This window comes from Chrysemys picta, chromosome 5, assembly GCF_011386835.1.
Source record: "Chrysemys picta bellii isolate R12L10 chromosome 5, ASM1138683v2, whole genome shotgun sequence".
Taxonomy (NCBI): domain Eukaryota; kingdom Metazoa; phylum Chordata; order Testudines; family Emydidae; genus Chrysemys; species Chrysemys picta.
Genome location: NC_088795.1, coordinates 66336427 through 66358668, shown reverse-complemented (window position 1 = coordinate 66358668; position 22242 = coordinate 66336427). Strand labels below are relative to the sequence as shown.

The 22242-nt window shown below is 38.5% G+C and overlaps 1 protein-coding gene across 6 annotated transcripts in view; it reads left to right on the top strand.

The window, feature by feature from the left end:
• The window catches only part of FSTL5 (follistatin like 5), a 639703-nt gene that overhangs the window by 501469 nt on the left and 115992 nt on the right, over positions 1–22242 (top strand). For all 6 annotated transcript variants that reach the window (XM_065596497.1, XM_065596498.1, XM_005299299.5 and 3 more), the window contains 2 exons: positions 3934–4054; positions 16860–17021. In XM_065596497.1, coding sequence (XP_065452569.1) covers positions 3934–4054; positions 16860–17021 — 283 coding nt within the window. The remainder of the gene's footprint in view (positions 1–3933; positions 4055–16859; positions 17022–22242) is intronic.

The window sequence follows — 22242 nt, the reverse complement described above, 5'->3', positions numbered from 1 at the left end:
AGTTCTCGTCAATCAGAGGCCTATTTGATACTTGGTTTTCTATATATGTACATTCAAACCTTTCAACTCTTGATTGCTTTAGGAAAGATTGCTGTAGTCCCACTGACCTATATTGTCTTCTGTTGTTGCAGGTTTCTAGGCTTTGAAAGTCTTTGTTGTATTTGGGAAAATGGAAGGAATACAATTTTTTCAAAATTTTCTGTACTCTAATTTAATTTCCATTGTATTTCTTGGTGCAGAATGACATTTCAGAAGCTATCTTGGAGAATAATACAAATACAAAACAACCACATATGCTACTAGGTAACAAGCAGTTAGGCATTTTAATATGTAAAATTTTAGTTCAAATTAACTTATTGTGTTTTATGAAAATATGCTCCCTCTCTTTCTCTAAATACACAAAAAAGGAACATAATCACTTTATCAGTGCAGCGCAAAAACATACACTGCATTAGCAAAATTAAAAAGAAAGGTCAAGAAATATTTTTGCCAAAATAAATCATGTTAATTAATAGAACAATACAGACCTAGCCGGCTTTTTATTCAGTGCCTTAACATCCATGGGACATATGAAGAACATAGAGAGGAATATGACTTTTATGTTAAAGTTATCAATCTTTGAAGACATGAAACATAACAAGGAAAACTTGAATATGTTTCAATAGCTACATTGCTATAAATCTGCCAAATAACACTGGTCTACAATTTTTGAGAAGTCGTCTGCTTCAGAGATAAAATGTGCTATTTATTATGTATTTTGATGTGCTGAATTCAAATATGACAATTAAAACAACTGATTGGCTACTCTTTCTCAGATATTTAAGTTTTTACATTTTATATCTATGTATATTGTGTAGATAATAGAGTTTTAATCATAAATTGTAAACCTAGGTCTTTTCATGTGTTTATGGTTGCTTTACATGATAATATTTCACCTGTCCTGTTTATGTAACACTTTAAAAATCAGCAAAAGGGTTATATAAATCAAATTTATTATGAAACAAAAGGCAAAAAACTATTCTGTACATAGTTTAGTCCTATTCAGTGTCTACTCGGCGCTTCTTGGCTTATCTCTTGTATTCATTAAATGGAACATCTCTTGTCACTGTCCAGCAATAGTCTGCAAGCATTGATGGGCTCCATTTGCCCTGATAGCGTTTCTACATTGTTGCAATGTCCTGGTGAAATTGCTCGCCGTGCTCGTCGCTCTGTTTCCGAGAAAATTTATTGCCACTAACTGGAAGGCTTTCCAGGCCATCTTTTTCTTGCCACGCAGTGCATGGTCAACTGCATCATCTCGAAGAAGTTCATGAATCTGAGGACCAACAAAGACACCTTCCTTTATCTTAGCTTCATTTAACCTTGGAAATTTTCCCCAGAGGTACTTGAAAGCTGCTTGTGTTTTGTCAATGGCCTTGACAAAGTTCTTCATCAGACCCAGCTTGATGTGTAAGGGTGGTAACAAAAACTTCCTTGATTCAACAAGTGGTGGATGCTGAACACTTTTCCTCCCAGGCTCCAATGACTGTCGGAGTGGCCAATCTTTCTTGATGTAGTGGGAATCTCCTGCACGACTATCCCATTCGCAGAGAAAACAGCAGTACTTTGTGTATCCAGTCTGCAGACCAAGCAAGAGAGCAACAACCTTCAAATCGCCACAAAGCTGCCACTGATGTTGGTCATAGTTTATGCACCTCAAAAGTTGTTTCATGTTGCCATAGGTTTCCTTCATATGGACTGCATGACCAACTGGACTTGATGGCAAAACATTGCCATTATGCAGTAAAACAGCTTTAAGACTCGTCTTCGATGAATCAATGAACAGTCTCTACTCATCTGGATCGTGAACGATGTCGAGGGCTGCCATCACACCATCGATGTTGTTGCCGGCTACAAGATCACCTTCCATGAAGAAGAATGGGACAAGATCCTTTTGACGGTCACGGTACATGGAAACCCTAACATCACCTGCCAGGAGATTCCACTGCTGTAGTCTGGAGCCCAACAGCTCTGCCTTACTCTTGGGTAGTTCCAAATCCCTGACAAGGTCATTCAGTTCACCTTGTGTTATGAGGTGTGGTTCAGAGGAGGAGGAGGGGAGAAAATGTGGGTCCTGTGACATTGATGGTTCAGGACCAGAAGTTTCATCCTCTTCCTCTTCCTCGTCTGACTCAAGTCAGAATGATTCTGGTGCATCAGGAACCGGCAGTCCTCCTCTGTGGGGTACTGGGCGTATAGCTGATGGAATGTTTGGATAATGCACAGTCCACTTTTTCTTCTTTGACACACCTTTCCCAACTGGAGGCACCATGCAGAAGTAACAATTGCTGGTATGATCTGTTGGCTCTCTCCAAATCATTGGCACTGCAAAAGGCATAGATTTCCTTTTCCTGTTCAACCACTGGCGAAGATTTGTTGCACAAGTGTTGCAGCATATGTGTGGGGCCCACCTCTTGTCCTGATCTCCAATTTTGCAGCCAAAATAAAGCTGATAGGCTTTCTTAACCATAGTGGTTATACTGAGCTTTTGTGATGCAAAAGTCACTTCCCCACAAACATAGCAGAAGTTATCTGCACTGTTCACGCAAGTACAAGGCATCTCTGCTCACTTTGGCTAAACAGAAATGTGTCCCTTTGCAAAATCAAACACTGACAAATAAGAGAGCACGACACTGTATGATTTCTAGAGCTGATATAGGGCAATTTGTTCAGCAGAGTGATGTAAGCTTCATTATGATTGCATCATCCATGACTTCTAGGGATAACATGATGCAATTCATATTATGTATGATGCAATACCAGCTTCAGGTTGCATCATTCATTGTTTTGCCTAAAAAGCAAGTACTGTCCAAACCCACTCATAGATTTATTCATAGATCCAGTCAAAGACGTATTTTAGTCATTTCTGGTTTAAATTGAGATCCCTTCCCTTTATAACTCACTTATCCTCCGCCATTCCCAAGTCAAGGGTCGTATATACTGACCCAATAGCAGATCTTGAAAACTAGAGCCAATCAACAATTTTAAGCATCATTTTCGTTCTCAGTGACCCAGAATTAGTAAAGTTTGACTACATTTATTTCAGAAGCATTTTGGCTGTAGAGCAGTGTAATTGTCGTAACTGATAACCTCTTTTTGTAAATTTGAGGTTATATCTTGTTACTAAAACTAATGTTTTAAACTTGGCACTTTTATTCCAAAGATTTCACATCACTTTATAATGAAAAGTAAATATTGTCATCACCATTTTGCAGATGGGGAAACTAAGGAATAGAAAAGTAGTGACTTGTATAAGGTGAGACCTTGGCAGTAGGGAACCAAACCTAGGGTTTCTGATTTCCAACCTGTGTCCTAATCCTGTGGAACCTGTCCACTAATTAAAGTGGAACTAGAAGATGTAATTTAACAGTGAGAGCAAACTTCATGAAAAATAAACTTCATTTCTGTATAATAGCTCATGTCCAAGGGTAAATATAATCTTAATTCCTGCAACATGTTGTTTAGTTTGTTACTTTAAAACATTACATACATTGGACAGTGATTGATGAACAGGTAGAGGCAATACTAACCTCTCCCCCATAACCACCATAATTAAATGTAAAAAATTAGATGCAATAAAAAGTATACTAACTCTAATTTTGAGGTTTAATGAGTTACAAAAAGAAAAGTGGTATTTCCTTTTACTTAAGATGAACTGCAGGGCAGGGAAGGCACACACAAAAGCAAAGCTATAGATAAAATATTAACAGCAAAGTCTGCTCTTATGTATACCACTGATGCCTATCTGGAGTTACTCAATTTTCTTCAGCATATTCTGGTTTGAAATGTAGATGTTTGATAGTTGCATCAGCTCAGTTGCCAAGGTGAAGAACACAATTATTGTAGTGCTGCTGAAGTAATTATGATCACCTTGTTTTTAATCTTTCCCTGTAGGATTTTGGAGATGATGGGTCCTTGTACATTACTAAGGTTACCACAACTCACATGGGAAATTACAGCTGCTATGCCGATGGCTATGATAATCTCCATCAGACTCATATCGTCCAAGTAAATGGTAAGGAAAAATGTTCTAATTGCCAGTCATAGACTCTGGATATTATTTGGTATATTGTTTTTTTCAGTTATTTAACTTTATATTACAGCTGAATCCAAAGTAGATAGAGCAGGCAATATGTTTTCGTCAATAGCTTTCCTTCTGTATATAAAATTGCAGGAAAACAAAATATAATCACAGTATTTAGTGATCCTACATAAATAATACTTATTAAAAAGAATAATACAAAACCAAACATTTTTCTCTTAATATTGTTAATGCACATTATTACCATGCTATTTGTACAATAGGTATTTATAAAAAAAAGTAATTTTAAATAACAACATAAACATTATACTGTACAATCTGTGGAAAAATGTGTTTGCAGCTCTATTTCTCTGCAAAAATATTAAGTATAATACAAATTGCAAAAAAACCACATTTGTTTTTAAAATTAAAAGCCTTAAGTGTTGAGCTTCAATTAATCTCCATGAGAATCATTGGCTTCTCTATTTTTTTAGAGATCAGAGCATCTGTTTAGGTGCCTAATTGTGGTTTTTGAAGTCCAAATTTAGGCTTCTGGTTTTGAAAATCTAGTCCAAAATGTTCAAAGCCTTTGTCAGCATATAAAGCCTCATTCCTGTATTCCTTACTCAGGGAGAACCTCAACTGGAATCAGTAATAGTATCCTTAACATCTGCCCTTCATTTGGCTTGCAAGACACTGTCCTCTTCTCGTTCTCCTCCCACCTCTCAGTTTGTTCTTTCAAGTTATTTTTGAGTGGTCATCCTCCACCTCTGTTAGACTGTTGTCTGAGTATACTGCAAGAAGGACAGGAGACTTTTTATGGGCTTTAATCAGGCCACAACTTTATTATATAGATGTCTGGGACTACCTGACAGATAAAGTGTACAGTGCAGGCAAATCCATGCTTATTTAAATCAATTCTCCGGGGCTTTCACCAGCCCCCCTTTGTTTAATCCACGCTTATTCAACTCAGTTTTCCAGGGCTTTCACCAGCCCCCCTTTGTTTCCATCTAGGTCCCCCCTAGGACCTTACCATCCACCAGCCTCGTAAGAGGGTTTAGGAGGGCTATGAGAATGGAGGGGGTTGGCTCCCTGCTGTACCAATCATAGGAGTCCCCGAATCCCCTTCCCCGTTCTGTTCCTTTATTAGGGACCTCCTTTTAAATCCTTTAGCAGGCCATTTATCTGGTCACTGGCTGCGCTCCCTATGGAGTACCTGCACTGAACATCCACCCAATATTACAAAATAAGTTGCAACATATGGCCTACCACCTTTTCTATTCACCAGAAAAGGTTCATCCTCACACCTGCTGTGAGGAAGGCGAAAAAACCACACTCCACCGAAGCCAATTCTGGTGGTGCGGAAAAATTCCTTCCCAGTCCCCCTTTAAAAGGGGTGACTAGCGTAGTGTCCACAACAGGTCCTAAACCAGCCTGCCATTCGCGTCCACTAGGGGAGGGAGGGTGGGTGGGTGTTGGCTTCCTCACTGCTTGGACCTAGAGACTTGCCCCACCCAGGTTTCGTACCTTTATGCACATTCCTGGGGGAGGGGAGACAGGGGGGAGTCATTGTCCTCCCTCTTCCCCCTCCCTCCCCCCAAGCAGAGCTGCCTTCTTTGGGTAAGCCCAGACAAATTCTGCCCCCCTTTAGTTGTGGTGCAGTCATTCATGGGGATACTCATGGGGCTCAGTCCATGCTTCCCTCTTCTTTTCTGTTTTATCATTTCTTTGAAAGACTTTTTTGTCTGTGCTCATGGCTTCAATTTCCATGTTTGTGATGATATTTACCTTTCCACTACCAATTTTAATATTCTTCATCCAATCCGATATTTTTGGTCAGGATTAAAGATTTTAAGGTCTCTTGCTCTGTAATCTGGCCCTAGATGTCTGGCCAGCAGCCAAAAACTCCTTATCTTTCTGCTGAAGTCTACTCCATTCTCCCAGTTTTTGTTACTGTTGGTACCACTACTGTTCTCCTTGTTAGCTAGACCCAAATTCTTGTCAGCTTTGACTCTCCCTGTCTGTCTGTTCAGATCCATTAAACATGTGTCCACTCCCTGACACTACTTCTTTCAACTCTACAATATGTCCTTTCCTCTCTGTCCAGACATCTGTGATTCTCATCCATGCTCTCATTATTTCCTCCCTTGATAACTAAAATCTTCTCACTGGCCTCCCTGATATCCACATTTTTGTTCATCCATAAAAAATACACCATTTCCTTGCCCTTCAATGTGACTACATCCACCACCTCCACCTTTGTATTCCCCTGGTAACTCCACTTTCTCCATCACTTCAGATTCAAGATTCTTGTTATTGCCCTAACTTAGTTTCTTCATGATTATTCACTCTCACATTGTCTTCCCATTCCCTCTGTTCCTTCAATGCTGTCAGCCTTGAATGCCTATTTGTCCATATCTTCCAGAAGTGTCTCTGTATTTTCTTCCATGCAGCCTGTTGCAGGTTGAATGCCCTTCCTGAAGTAATGCATAAAAGCACTAACCTTCCTCCTTCAAATCTCTCCTCAAGCTTTGATGCCAACAAGAAGCCAGCCAATTAACTCTGGCTAAACTGAGGAGGAAATAGAGACAGTTGATATTTATTTAAAGATAAACATAAAACCTGAAATTTGAACATATAGCAAGGCTATATAACTACATGGACACATTAGTATTACCCTTATCGTCATCCTCTTCCCCCACCACTTCTTATGTCTTGTTTCAGATTCAGCTATAAGCTTAGTGGGGCAGGGACCATGTCTTCTATGTGTTTGCATAGCGCTTAGCAGAATAGGGACCCTATCTTGATGAGGGGCTTTTTTGGGTGGTACTATAGCACAATTAATAGTGTTATGCAGTTCTTAATGTATGGCATTTGGATCCAATTTAGCACTCCTTACTCAGGCAAAACTCCTGTTGAAGTATGTGCAAGCTTTGCCTGAGTAAGCAATGCTAAATTCTTCCTAAAAATTATACATCAATGGCCTGATTGTCAAAGTACTGAGCACCTGCTTTGTTGCTGCTGCTATGGTTGTTTATTATTTATATTGCTGTGGTGCCTAGAAGCCCTAGTCCCATTTTGCCAGTCACTGTACATGAATATAACAAAGAGATGGTCCTTGTCCTGAGGAACTAAAAAAAGAGACAACCGATGGTTACAACAGATAGGCAGAGAGTGCACAAGGAAACAATGAGAAGTAACTTCTTCAACACCTTTGACTTTAGTATGATTTGTTGGTGCTCAACATTTCTGATAATCAGGCCATAAGAAATGCAGGATACTAGAGATGGAAACCATTTCATGCTTTTCTTGGCTATCTTCAGAAAAGCACTTTTCTTTCAGAATGGGTGCTTACACAATAAAACATCTACAGCTGAAATACTGATTTTTGTACACATTCTTGCAGTTGCAGGATATGTCCATCAGCATATTACTGTTACTGTTTGTTAGTCATTCGGAGCATATTGTAAACATACATGGTGCTGAAGGCAATAGCTGCCTGTGCTACTACATGTCACTATCAGATTATTTAAAGCTACCCAAACAAATTGACTAGTCCATATTTTCTCTGCCCTGACAGCTGCTGCTCTAAGAATCAGTACTGGAGAGACCCCTTCTCTCATAAGTTTGGATACTGTTTTTCTTTAGCCTGTCAGATCTAGGATCAGGTTAAAATAATTCCTGATGGGCATTTAATGCCTAGGTTGGTGTATCATCTTATTATATACGTGAACTGTACCACTATGTATTTAATGTAATAGCAAGAGTATCGTATATTTGAAGACACTGTTACACAATTATTTTGTTTCTGTTGTAGCATTATCAAATGAAAGTGCATGCTGATTAAACCATTAGAATGTGTATGTTGTAGTTAAATGGCATGAAAAACATTAAGTTGAATGCTCTGGTCAAATGAACAGCACTTCCATAGATTACATCTGTACATCTAAACTATAATGTTCCTAGAGAGAGACAAGATAGTCAGTACTGATAGGCTAGGATAATAACTAATTAATATAATGACACTTGTCTAACAGAAGAGTCAAAAGAAGATTAATGAGATAGTGAGGCTTAGTTGATCTTAACATCTAGCGTGAGGGTACTTTGAAGACTCTTTAATTAGATTGTAAGCACTTTTGCAACACACAGGTATGTTAATCCATATTTTCTCAGAAGTGTTTTCTATATATTTTGCATTCACCAGTTTGCCCAAACCTTAAACATTTAAAAAAAATATTTTACACTTTGGCATATTTCTGAATTGGCATATTAAGTGTTAAAAACAAAATCAGTGAAGCCCTTATTTAAAAATACAATAATCACTGCATAAAAAGTTGCATTTTATGGACAGAATACATTCTTTACTTTTTTATGTAAAGAATGTTTTGAGTGAAAATTAATTATTTTAAGCCTTTTCTCATACATATGGTAAATAGACAACTCATCACAAAACAATGCTGGTGCAGGAATAATTATTTTACTAATTAATTCTTTGCACTTATATAACACTTTACATTGTCAAAGTGTTACAGAATCATTAGATAATCCTAATAAGAGAGAATTTAAATTCTTGCTGTTGAGCATAGGATTGATCCCTTTCATCAAAATGTTTCCAGGGGTCCACACTCAGTTTTCTCTGGTGAAATCAAGCTAAATCATGTTGCCAGCATACAGTAGGTAGATCTGTCACTGCACGTTATGGGCCCAATATTGTAGTTATTCGCTGTGTAATTGACAGTGCATGACTGGGGACCTGTATTAAATGAACATATGTCATATTTGGAATTCCTTAAAACTCCACATGTAAAATGTAATTGTTAAAGAATTCTTCCTCATGACATGGATTATTTCTAACCTGAGGACTAAGATACAAGACTAACTAAACCTATTCAACAAAAATGTCTAAAGATTTGGCTCCACACTAAATGAATTACCGTATTCACATGGAAATGTTTTTGGCTGGTCATTGAAGTCCTGCTTGATAGTGGAAAGCTCATGTAGCTGAGTCTTTCTAATGCAATAGATCATTCCCCACAATTTTGAATATGTCAAAAATTGAAATGGGATATTCTTAATTCCTTTATGAAATATCTATTTTTTAAAACTTAATTTTTGTCAACAAAATTTCTCCTAAAATTTTTTGTGATTTGATGCTGATGAAATTGAGGGATTAATGGGCCATAAAATTTTGAACAGATTATTTAGATGTTGGAGTATTTTTGCATGTTTTTAAGATCTGACATGTTTCTATGTTGGAAACGTCAATGGTATGGGAGGATTTTTTCTTTGTTTGTTTTTGTTTTGGTGGCAAGAGATAATATGAAAATCATGAATAGAGGAAGCCTGTGCTAAGACAATGATTGGAAGGGGGGGGGGGGGGGGTTGATTTTAATGATTTAGACAAAGAGGCATTGGCTAGTTCACTAGCCCATAACATATTTATAAAATCAGCCCCATAATTTTTCATTGAAGGCTTGTTTTAGTCACAAAAGAACACAGTGGAAATAGAACACCACAAATGCAGTGGTGAGTTACCAGTATTTTAAAGACATTTGTATTTGTTCCATTGAGCCTATTTCTAACCCTTTTTACAGCAGCTGTATGACTAAACTGTAGAAGACCAGTGGCAGAATTCTTTAAAACAATAGAAAATAATGGCAGCAGCAAAAAGCTTTAAAAAAAAATCTAACTTTTTGATTGGTTTACTTGTGAGTGACCATACGATTCACCTCCAATTCATTCTTGTTTTCTCCTGGAATAAAACACTTGCAGTCAGTCAGCTATTCATCCTAAATATCCCCACCCACTGCTCTCAAAGTACCTACATCATGCAATTTTCCTACTCGAATCACAACAGTTCAGTTAGTTCTGAAGATAACAGATCACACTTGATGCTAGAGGAAAAAAAGAATAGATTGTATCATAGAAGAGTTACTTTACTTCTTTGCTCTGGGATGCTATGCTTTATTCTAACTGAATGTATTTATTAAGGACCAGAGAGGAAAATAAATCAATCTTTTTGTTGTTGTTCTTTGGGATTATGTTAGTGTGATATGATTAGAACAATTTACAGTAACCTGAGGTTTCAAATGATGACTCTACTACAGCTGACACATGCAAGCTCTCAAAAGTGCCCTGGGAAAAGCATAATGTAGATATCTTAGAAGTAATTGCATTTGGGTTTTCTTTTTCTCATTACCTGAACATTTACTATGTCATCTGAGTATATGATGTTGTTCTTATGGATCTATTCTCTCTATGCACATGGCTGTTAATCTTACTGATTCTACTGGGAGTTATGTGCACAATATCTAGATGAGACCAGATCCTTATTTACAGCTCAGTTGTTCTCGCATGTAAATGTAATGACCATAAATATAATTGCATGGCTTTTCCAAAGGATAAATTCCAGGACTTGACACATTTTGTGATAAAAAAAAGTCAAGGATTTCACCTGTTAATTCAGGCATATTTTTAAAAAAAGCTGGAATAGAAACAGTTTGAATTCCATTGTGTATTTTATAGAAAAGCTAAATAAGTAATAACATAACATGATATCTTTATCTCTGCTCGTTACCATTGACTTTTTCCCCCCAAAGACCCACTGACATCTATGGAGCTTCCATGCAGAATGGTTGCATATGTTCTCCTCATGCCACATTTGGGTTCTGGACTAAACACTCTTCAGTGAGGTCTACAAAGGAACAATCAGTGAGCTAGATCCTTAGATTTACACCAGCTGAGGAACTGGCCTGTTGTACTCAAGTACCTTTTAACTTGAACAGCATTTTGCATCCAAGTCAGATATTTCTCTTTAATTCTAAAAGAAAAGATGATCCTTTAGAGCATTAGTAGTTTCCAGTTCATTATGGAATTATTACTATTTTTTACTAAATGGATTTCATCTCATTTGTAGTGTTTATTTTTCTCTGGGGAATAAGGATCCACAACTCTTGCCTGAGGCATCATACCTAGAAAAATCATATTACTGTAAGATTTATTAACTAGATATAGATTTCTTCTGTATCACATTCAAATCAAGTAATTGCATGTACTTTGATGGTCTTAGTTGCAAAGAGTGTAGGTCAGAACCTTCTTTGATTCATTTAATTTGGCAGGGCTCTGATGAGGGGACCTAGGAACCCTATCCTCACCATTTCTGTCCATTATAAAACTTTTGGTTCAAGTATTCAAGCATTTGCATTTAAAATAGATCATTAATGAGTCCTTTAGCATGCAGGCTTAAAATTTTCATTCCACGAGCATTCTTGCAAGTAGAACTCAACTGTACAAAAGTTCAGATGGAGAACACAAAGGGGGCACAACAACAGCTGTTCCAAATTAGTTATTAAATGTGAGCAAATATTCTTAGGGTGAAGCACATTTCTTAGGATGCGTCACAACCAGGCTCTGGAAAAAATAGTATGAGGTTGTATCATTAAAGAATGTATTATAATGCATAGAAACCAGGGACATAATATAGTTTGTATTAATAGACTTAATTCTGGCATTTCTTAACCTTTGAGTGCTTTAAAAAGAAAGCAGGCAGAACATATTATACTACAACAGCAATTATAATGCTTCCCTTCCACATATCATCAGCAGAGCATGAGCTCTGGAGTCTCAGCACTGCAACACACAGATCACATGGGCTAAATGACTGAACAGCAGTTATGACATAATAGCAGATATGCATTGTGGACAACTCACTAGAGGAAGATGCATAATTAATTGAAATGGTATGTTATATATACACTAGTAATCCCATTTTACAGACAACATAGCCAAGCACATATATCTGGCAGATTCTACCTGAGAAGCAGAATGGATAAGATTAAGACCTCCCACCTTGAGTAATCTTACTGTGGGGTGTGAAGCTTGTTCAATAATAAATTTTGAGAAAAACACCGAATTATTAATCATTTATCAGAAGTGGTAAGCTTAGAATGCATGATCTCCTGGTCCCCAGCCCTGTGCAACTTCCCTAGGACAAAGGGTATTTTAAGGAGATAGAGGGAATATACTCAGATGAAACAGTGATTTTAGCAACAGGCCTTAAGCAAGCTCTAATGAGCTTAGCGCACACTGCAAATGGCAATTTTTGATATCTTAAAAGTCAGCTGATTCTGAATGGAGTTTCATGGGGAAAGTAAAGGCCTCTCCCTGTTGCTGTGCCTACTCCCTTCCAGATTTAAAGATTTACAGGGAAACAATGTTGTCTAGTGCTTAGAACATTGGATTGGCACTCAGGGTTCTATTCCTGGCTCTGTCAGTGGCCTATCGGTAGGGTGACCAGACAACAAATGTGAAAAATTGGGAGGGGAGTTGGGGGTAATAGGAGCCTATATAAGAAAAAGACCCCAAAATCAGGACTGCCCCTATAAAATCGGGACATCTGGACACCCTACCTATGGGTGACTTTGGGCAATTCTCTTCACCTTCCTGTGCCTTAGTTTCTTCTTACAGTATGTGCTTTAGACATATGACTGTATATGTGTGTATTTTATTATAAAGTATTTCACAATAATTGACCTGAGGCTATCCAACTAATTGTACTTAAGTTCCAGAGCCAAACCACCTGTTTAAATGAGCTCCAGAGGTACAGGCCACACTAATCTGCTGTTCTAACAGTGCCCTTAGCCAAAAAATAACAATAATCAAAAGCGCTTATCAAGGTCTTGTAAGTGGGGATATTCCTATTAGTAATCAATGATTAAGCAAGATTTCTTAAATTTGCTAATTAGATTTTTTTAAGCAAAAGTAATTGGTGATCTTATCTTTAATTATGCATTAAATAGCAGGAACTTTGAGCTTCTTTGTAAAAAACAAGTTGTAATGAAGGTTAAAGAAACATACCTCCCTTTTCCCCAGGGTTTATTTCCTATAATTAAATAGAATTTGGAGCACTTAACTGGTGTCACAAAACGCAGTTGGAGAGATAATGAACTAAGATAACTAAATGAAAAAAAATAATCCCATTCCAACATAATCAGTTAAATATTTCAAGTGTTATCCAACTGTTTACAAGAAATACCCCAGCATGTTGTCGCATTAGGATCCTGTTAATAAAGAAATACCTCAGATTTCTGCCTACTAAGAAATACACCAATGTATTGTACCTCAGGAAGGATGTGTAAAATTAGAGGTAGCACAGAGGTTCTAATATATAGAATTACAGACTAAAGGCTTCCAAACAATAGATATGGCAGACTAAAACATCCTTTTCTCAATAAATTTAGACTTGCTTTTATCCCTGAAAGAAAAATCTTTATCTGTTACTTCCTGCAAGTGTCATAGAACAGCTATAGGCACTCTTCCATTTCCTAAAAATAAACAGTTCTATTAGCTAAATAGTTCGACAAACTCCTATACTTACTAATATATCAACCTGATTACAGTAACTCCTCACTTAATGTTGTAGTTATGTTCCTGAAAAATGCAACTTTAAGTGAAACAATGTTAAACTAATCCAATTTTCCCATAAGATTAATGTAAATGCGGGGGGTTAGGTTACAAGGAATTTTTTGCGGGGCAGACATAAGGCATTATATACTGTACAGTACTGTACTGTGGTTGGGAATACCCTGGCTTACCCCACACAGGTACAGCCCGCTGCAGGCAAGGATGTTAGGAAGCACCTTTGCAGCAGCAGCTTCCCCGGAGAAGAACAGGCTCGGACTTTGCCGGGAATGCTCCAGGCCCACCTCTTCCCATCCCCCACTCCACCTCCTCTCTGGAGCATGCCACATCCCTCCCTCCCCCCAAAAAAGTCCTAAGTGCCTCCAAACAGCTGTTTGGTGGTGCTTAGGACTTTCGGGGGGGGGGGGGGGGAGGAGCAGAGACGCAGCACTTCCCTGCTCCTGCCCCTCTCTCCCAGAAAGTCCTAAGTCCTAAGCACAAAGTGCTGGGAGGGAAGGGAAGGAGCGGAGAAGCCCCGTGTGTCCACTCCTCCCCCACCCTCCCAGAAAATCCTAAACGCTGCTAAACAGCTGTTTGGCGGCACTTAGGACTTTCTGGGAGGGAGGGGGAGTAGCAGAGACACGGCGCCATGCAGTAGTTATAGATTATACTGTAGGTCTTCAAGTAGTATTTAACAAAGTGATAAAATGAATATAAGTTTCTGATTGCAACATAGCCATGAAATATGAATTTTTTCCTGCTTGCTGCTAGTGGAATTTTGGCTGTATCGGTTAAATGTGTAAAATATTGATAGCCAGTATTTCAGGAAAAGCATTCCCAAAAAACCTCTAAGGGCAATATGAAAAATGGCATACACCATATATGTTAATGATTTCAATACTATTTAGCGTAATGAAGTATCGGTGGATACTGTATATATGGTTGCTGTTTTGAACCTTTCATTGGATCATTCAAGAGTTATTCCTTGACTTTTTTGTCCTTTCTGACATCTAATAATCAGCTGGCAGTGAAGGTGAAGTAAAGCATGTTGTGGCATGGTAATGGAAGGAAAGCATCTCTTCACCAGTTTTCAGTTATTATTTTGTTGTTTATTCTTCCTTTATGTTTAAATACTGCCTGATACCATAGCATTTGGGCACCATAACAGCATTTAAATGTACATAAAATAGTACTTAAGAACAACCCATTTAAATTAATAAATGATGGGGAATATAATGAGTTTTAATCAAAGTAAAAACGTGCAAGCATTTTGCCTCTAAACCTCATTAAATGTGAACTCTGATAGACCTTCAAGGTGCACAAATTTTACAGGTGCTCTGAACCATTGCTGTTGTATAGGCATCCAAAAGTAGTGACACATTAAGAATAACTCCTACACTGTGGATTATGTTGGTAAAAGGAAGAACACAAGGCACACACACAGAGACCTTCCCCTTCCAATATACACTACTTCCATTTTATCCAGATTGAGCTTCTGCCAATATTCTGTTATCCATGTCACTACCTCTAGTAAGCTCTGGGAGGGCAGAGACACCACTGCATCCAGATTGAACAAAAGGAGACGTGAAGTTAAATATCATTCCCATATTAGCAATACTGCAGCCTAAAATGCAGGGGCTCTCAATTTCTCTTTTTATAGACTGTCTAATGGATGCCTATCCCAGCATATTTCAGTCCCTCTTCTCCCTTTATTCTCCTACCCTTTATGCCTCCGTACTCTTTCCATTTAATTTTTTTCTCTTATCATTAATTATTATGTTATTAAATTGCATACAATGTCTTAAATATGCATGAGATTTTTTTCAGAACACAAAAAAGGCATGCCCCAAATATCTGATGATCTACTGCCCCAATCCTGGAATTGAATCTGTGAAAGTGAATCTTTGTGTCCAAGCAGAGCCACGTTGACGTCCATGAGTCTCTATGCATGCATAAGGATCCTTCCACATAGATCCACTTGCATGTTTGGGGTCTAAACTTAAACTTAGAAATAATGTAACAAAGGATAAGAGGCAAAAAGTGGTGGAGGGTTGATGGAAGGCAGGCTCAGAGAATTATAATAAATGTAAGCAATTGCTCTAGTTTTTATATGTTTGCATGTTCAGGTTTTTATAGTTATGTCTTCTAAATATTACTTGTAGTTCATCAGTAAAACTGATTGGAATTGTTTCTTTTTTTTCTTTTGTGGGAAAATGCTGATTTGTTGAAACTGAAACTTTTTTGTGGAAACAGTTGTTTTGACGATGCTTTTGTTGGGAAGGTGTCTCGGGTCCAGGAGGGTATCTCTGGGGAAGGAGGAGAGGGAAGAAGCGAAAGCAAAGATCTTCTGCTAATAGCCTGGTGGTTAGCACATACACCTGTGATGTAGAAGACCTGCATTCAAGTCCTTGCTCTGAATCAGGTAGAGCAAGGACTTGAAATTGGATATGGCTCTCTTCCCTAGTTTTTTCAGTAAACATTTCCAAACATCTCTGTTTTCTTCCAATATGCAATGAAAACAAAAATTGAAACCTTAAAGTTTTTCACAAAGCTAAATTATTTTTATTCAGCCAGCCTTATTTATCAATTAAAATAATTATGACTATAGGAATTTTTGTATTGGATCAGACCCAGGTCCAGCTCACCCAGTATCCTGTTTCTTGACAATGGCCAGCATCAGATACTTTAGAGGAAGGGACAGGAAACCCTGCAATAGGCAGGTGTGGGACGATCTGCCCCTCTTGAAAGTTTCTTTCTAATTCCTAAGAGTTGAGTGTTGACTTACCATTCAAACATTTTTGTTAGCATCAACTATTTTAAACATGGATATTTTTGTTCATATAAAATGGATTAATACTCGTTGCTTGGAAAAAGTGCTCTGTGAGGTGATGGGGTGAAGGGTGAGATTGGAAGATGCATGACAGTATAGGAGGAGGATGGAGGAGAACGTTTTTCTAAGAGTGTAAACCAACCAAAAATCTCAAGTCAAACTGTGAAGTGTAGGTAAAACATGATCAGAACATTATATATATAAAACCTAATGAAAGATGCTGGTATATTGTAAATGATTCATACAAATTCCTGCTCTTCAAAGGAAATATGTATAAAGAAATCAATAGCAAACCCTAAGAACAACTGAATTAAAATTCAGAATTGTGCAGACACACTGTTGACAATGGAAAGAGGGATTTCTCAGAATGACATTCCTTCTCTTTCAGAAATTGATTTGCTGTAGAATGCAATGCCAGATGCTGTTAAATATGCTGGTAATATCACATTAACCTTTCATTATTTCATTATATATGGCTTCAGGATTCTTAGAATCAACTGCTTGGAGAATTTTTTTGATAATGTGATAATTTTGCTTTTCATTTGACTGATAATTGTTTTCTGTATTCAGTTCCACCAGTCATTCGAGTCTATCCAGAGAGCCAGGCCAGGGAGCCTGGTGTGACAGCAAGCCTCCGATGCTACGCTGAAGGTATCCCAAACCCACAGCTTGGTTGGCTGAAGAATGGAATTGATATTACTCCAAAGTTATCCAAACAGTTAACCCTTCAAGGTAAAAAGGCATACTTACCACTGTCTAAGGGCATAGATATGTTTAAAAAAAAAACACAGCACTACAGAGATTCTACAGTGGAATCTGACCTTTTATGCTGCTTTTATTTATCTGTTTAGAGAGGCATTGTGCCATTAGGTACAGCCCTGAACCAAGGAGGGAAGTGTGAATTGCACCACCTCAGGAGACACTGGGCCTTAGAGGTACCCTCTGAGGCACAAATCCCTCCCTGCTTCCTTTTTGCTTGAGTGAGGAAATGGGGAGAGTAATTGATTCTGGCCTGTATCAGCAATAAATGTCAACACTGTACCTGTCCCCAGTCCTGCACTAGAGTTTATCTGTGTGGGTGAGCACAATGAAAAGGTGAGCTAAGACTTCTCCCACCCTGCCAACCTGTACCAGATAGAGAAAGTGATCTTAAACCCAAGATCCATGTGAGTGAAGGGTGATGATTCTTACTCTCCCTTACTCCCCTAGACAGGTCTGTGTAGTACAAGGCACAGTCCAGACGGTAGTTTAATTGCAATTCAGCACTAAAGTTTTTGACTTGGAACAATTTATGCTGTTCTTGCCATTTGCCTAATTTAGGAGCAAATAATATGTTTAAAAAAAGATAACCAAGAATCTCAGTTATTGTTTTTATTTGTTACACTGGTGTAAATCCAAACTCATTCTATTGACTTAAATGGAGTTTTTCCAGATTTACTCCACCATAAATGAGAGCAGAACTTGGCCCAATGTTCCAAATTAATTTTTTACTCTAACTCCATTGAAAACAAAAGAGTTTACTTTAGGGATGGATTAGGATTTAAGTGAATTTTGTAAATTTTGCAGTTTCTGTTAAGACAAGCAAAACCTGTTCACTGAGATAAGTAAAGAATGACTAGAACAGAGCATTAATCAGTTATTGGGCATTATAATGAAACATATATAAAGTCATTAGTAAAGGTGTCTCATACCATTTTGTGACACATGCTGTAAATAAAGTACAAGCAAGGAGCTGAACAAAGACTCTGCCAAAAGCCAGGCTGAAAATATATTCTTTTAAAATTTAAAAACCACCCTTGCCTCCTGAACAGGAATTGGCAATACACGAAGCACTAATAGAATTGTCCAGCAATACTAGCAGTTTCCTCTGTAGATTAAGTAGAAGACTCCAAGTGTTCAGTATCTGAATTGTCATATCCTATTTTGCAACCTTTACTCACAATGGATGTGTCTTCACAGAACAGTTATCTTGAGTTATAACTTGAGTGTTACCCCAGGTGAACTCCTCTCCATACAGAAACATCTCTAGCTTGAGTTAAGTGGTGCTTTAAACTCAAGATAGCTAGATCTTGGGGGTAGGGGGTAGGCGGTTGTTAAAGCTCGGTTGCTGTTGAAGCTTGAGATAGAAATTCAATGTGGATGCAACAGCTGGAATTACAACCATTCATCAGCAGCTAATGCAATCACTCTGTGCTGATAATCAAGTCACTCTGTGTAATTCCACTATTGTTCTGAAGTGTGGGCAAGCTTTCTGAAGCTAGGCTAGTTTGAGTGCAGTTAACTCTAGGGTGCTAACTCCAGCTGTGATGTGAAGACATATCTGATGAATGGTACTTATTCATGTGAGTAGTCTCATTGTAGTAAGTGGGGAAAGTGAATATCTGTTACTTGACCTGAAAATGGGTTGCAGAATTGAGCCATTAGTGTGCATCCAGAGGGTTTGTACTGAGGCAGCTAGGCCATGGTTCAACCCTGCTAGTTTTAGTGCATAGGCTTAACCAGGTCTGTCTACCCATGCTGGGAAGTAAGTTCCCAGCTGCAGTGTAGACTTGCCTTAAGTGATTGGAAAAAAATCCTCCCCTCTGAGAAATATGCAGGTGTGAGTTAGCAAGAATTGTGCAGCATTTTTGAAAATGTGTTCTTTTCTATCTTTTTGTAGAAGTATTTCATGACAAAGCGTGTCATGATTTTTATTTTGAAAATGCGCCAAGGCCAGATTCTGGCACCCTTACTCAGGGTGAATAGTGAGTAGTTCTACTAATGCCAGTGAGGCTATTCAAGGAGTAAGGTACAACTCAATAGAAGTAAGGCTGTCAGAATATAGAGAAAACCCTCAAAGTTGGTTTTAGACAGCACTGAAATGTGGATACCACTTTTGGCTGGAAATTGGACAGAGGGTAGGCTCCTTCATAAGATTTCTAAATGTAATGAATCTGGTCAGATAAGAAATATCACAAGATTAGCCTTTTGCAGTATTTCAGTGCTTCCTGTCATAGCCAAAGTCATGATACAGAGACACGCAAAAATGAAAGAAAAAGAAAAATAATCAACATTTTCCAACTCCTAACAAAATCCGCTTCTGGTTCATTTCAAATTTGGATGAAGATTCAGGTCAGTTCTTATCAGCCTCCAGGCTTCCTAATGTCCAGAATGCAGTCTCACATAATACTATACAGCTTTATTTTGTGTATGACTTTCCACACATATGTTATCCACAAATACTTTAAAATGTTAAATAATTGCTAAAAACAGAGGGAGGATATAAGTTCCCATATGTTTTTGTTTTAATATTTAATACAAATTTGTAAATAATGGCAATCTAGTTCTCTAATATGAAAGAATGATGATCTGCCACTTTAAGGGACTCTGTGGTGTTAGTCTCCCTCCACAACTCCATTATTTTCAACTTCAAAGGTAGGGCATGGGGCAGAGACTCCTCTAGACAGAAACAACAAAGAGTCTGGTGGCACCTTAAAGACTAACAGATTTATTTGGGCATAAGCTTTCGTGGGTAAAAACCTCACTTCTTCGGATGCATAGAGTGAAAGTTACAGATGCAGGCATTATATACTGACACATGGAGAGCAGGGAGTTACTTTACAAGTGGAGAACCAGTGTTGACAGGGCCAATTCAATCAGGGTGGATGTAGTCCACTCCCAATAATAGATGAGGAGGTGTCAATTACAGGAGAGGAAAAGCTGTTTCTGTAATGAGCCAGCCACTCCCAGTCCCTATTCAAGCCCAGATTAATGGTGTTAAATTTGCAAATGGATTTTAGTTCTGCTGTTTCTCTTTGAAGTCTGTTTCTGAAGGTTTTTTGTTCAATGATAGTGACTTTTAAATCTGTAATAGAATGACCAGGGAGACTGAAGTGTTCACTTACTGGCTTATGTATGTTACCATTCCTGATGTCCGATTTGTGTCCATTTATTCTTTTGCGGAGGGACTGTCCGGTTTGGCCAATGTACATGGCAGAGGGGCATTGCTGGCACATGATGGCATATATAACATTAGTGGATGTGCAGGTGAATGAGCCCTTGATGGTGTGGCTGATGTGGTTGGGTCCTCTGATGGTGTCGCCAGAGTAGATATGGGGACAGAGTAGGCAACGAGGTTTGCTACAGGGATTGGTTCCTGGGTTGGTGTTTCTGTGGTGTGGTGTGTAGTTGCTGGTGAGTATTTGCTTCAGGTTGTGGGGTTGTCTGTAAGCGAGGACTGGCCTGCCTCCCAAGGTCTGTGAGAGTGAGGGATCATTTTCCAGGATAGGTTGTAGATCGTGGATAATGCGCTGGAGAGGTTTTAGCTGGGGGCTGTATGTGATGGCCAGTGGTGTTCTGTTATTGTTCTTGTTGGGTCTGTCCTGTAGTAGGTGATTTCTGGGTACCTGTCTTACTCTGTCAATCTGTTTCCTCACTTCCCCAGGTGGGTATTGTAGTTTTACGAATGCTTGATAAAGATCTTGTAGCTGTTTGTCTCTGTCTGAGGGGTTGGAGCAAATTAGGTTGTATCTTAGGGCTTGGCTGTAGACAATGGAGTTGTGGAGGGAGACTAACACCACAGGGTCCCTTAAAGTGGCAGATCATCCAAGAACAGAATGTACAACAAGTAGCTCTGCACATGGAACAGAAGGTAGCTCAACGAACTATTTACCCTGCATTCAGACAGACCTGAGATCCACGGGATCATTCCCTTTGTCTGCCTCTTATTGTTTCACAAAAGCACTTTCCTTTAGATGCTTCTGTTTGCAAGAGTGCTCCCCACACATCCCTTCAAGAGAGCTTTCATGGCATCCCAACCAGCTGTGCATCTTTTGGGTGCTTCTCTGGCCCTTTCCGCTACCAGGTCCCTTATTAGAGGGCTGAGTGTTCCTCCCCTCCCCGTCCCCAATACCTTAGCAAAACATAGGGCAGCCTATGTGTTGTAGATACAGACTAACATGGCTACCCCCTGATACTCTAGACAGAGAAGTGTCTGGGGAGTGAAACAGTGTAGAGTTCCTACCAACAATATACCAAAGTGCATCTGGGAAAAGAGCACAGATGGAAAAGTAGCAGATAGCTCTGTGCAGAGAGTGTTGCACCTACCCTTATAGGTGATCATCTTGAGCTCTACTAACCACTTCCACTCCCCTAAAAGACATATGCACTTTCCCCTTGAAGGAACATTTCATACCATGGGAACATTCCCTTCTGCAGGACCACTGTCCATGGGAACATGCCTTTTGGACTCTGACAGCTCACTTGTGCTCTGGAGGGTTGTGAGGGGAGGTTCTTAATATTAGATGTCTAGAGATAAATAATATGAGGAGAATTATCTTTGTTCAAGGAAAACATATTTCATGCCTTCTTTCTTCATACACTTCATTACAAATTAAATTATGGATAATCTTAATACATTTGTCCTATAACCTCCCTATCCTTTACACCTCAAATCAGTAGTAAAAAAAAATGTAACGACTGGAACAAAAGAAATGTGCTCCTTGACAAGCTATATGCCACATCCCTGAGTCCCATTTTGTCCATATACAATAGTAAAGACCGGATTCTTAAACATGGATTCTGAAGTTGAGCAGGCACATTTTGCACTTACAGCAGAGTGGCACTCCTATTACAAAAGGGTATTTGTATGAAAATCATACAACACCTATGTACCCAAGTCCACATACAATTTCCCATTTGTACACACAAATATTGCTTTTGCAAGTACAAACTTGTGCACAAAACACTATTTGTGTGTACCGCTTCATAAGCATATATGAAATATAGCCTTGAAATTGTTAGAGACAGGTATCCACAGAAGCTACTATAAAATCCTGTAAAAACTTATCAGCTGCTATTCTGCATTCACTTCCAGATGTAGTAATCACTATGGCTGCTTTTTTTAAGGCAGAATTATCAATTGAATTAGAGCAATATTGCATATTTGAGAACTGTTTCAGAAAGGTGGATTTTC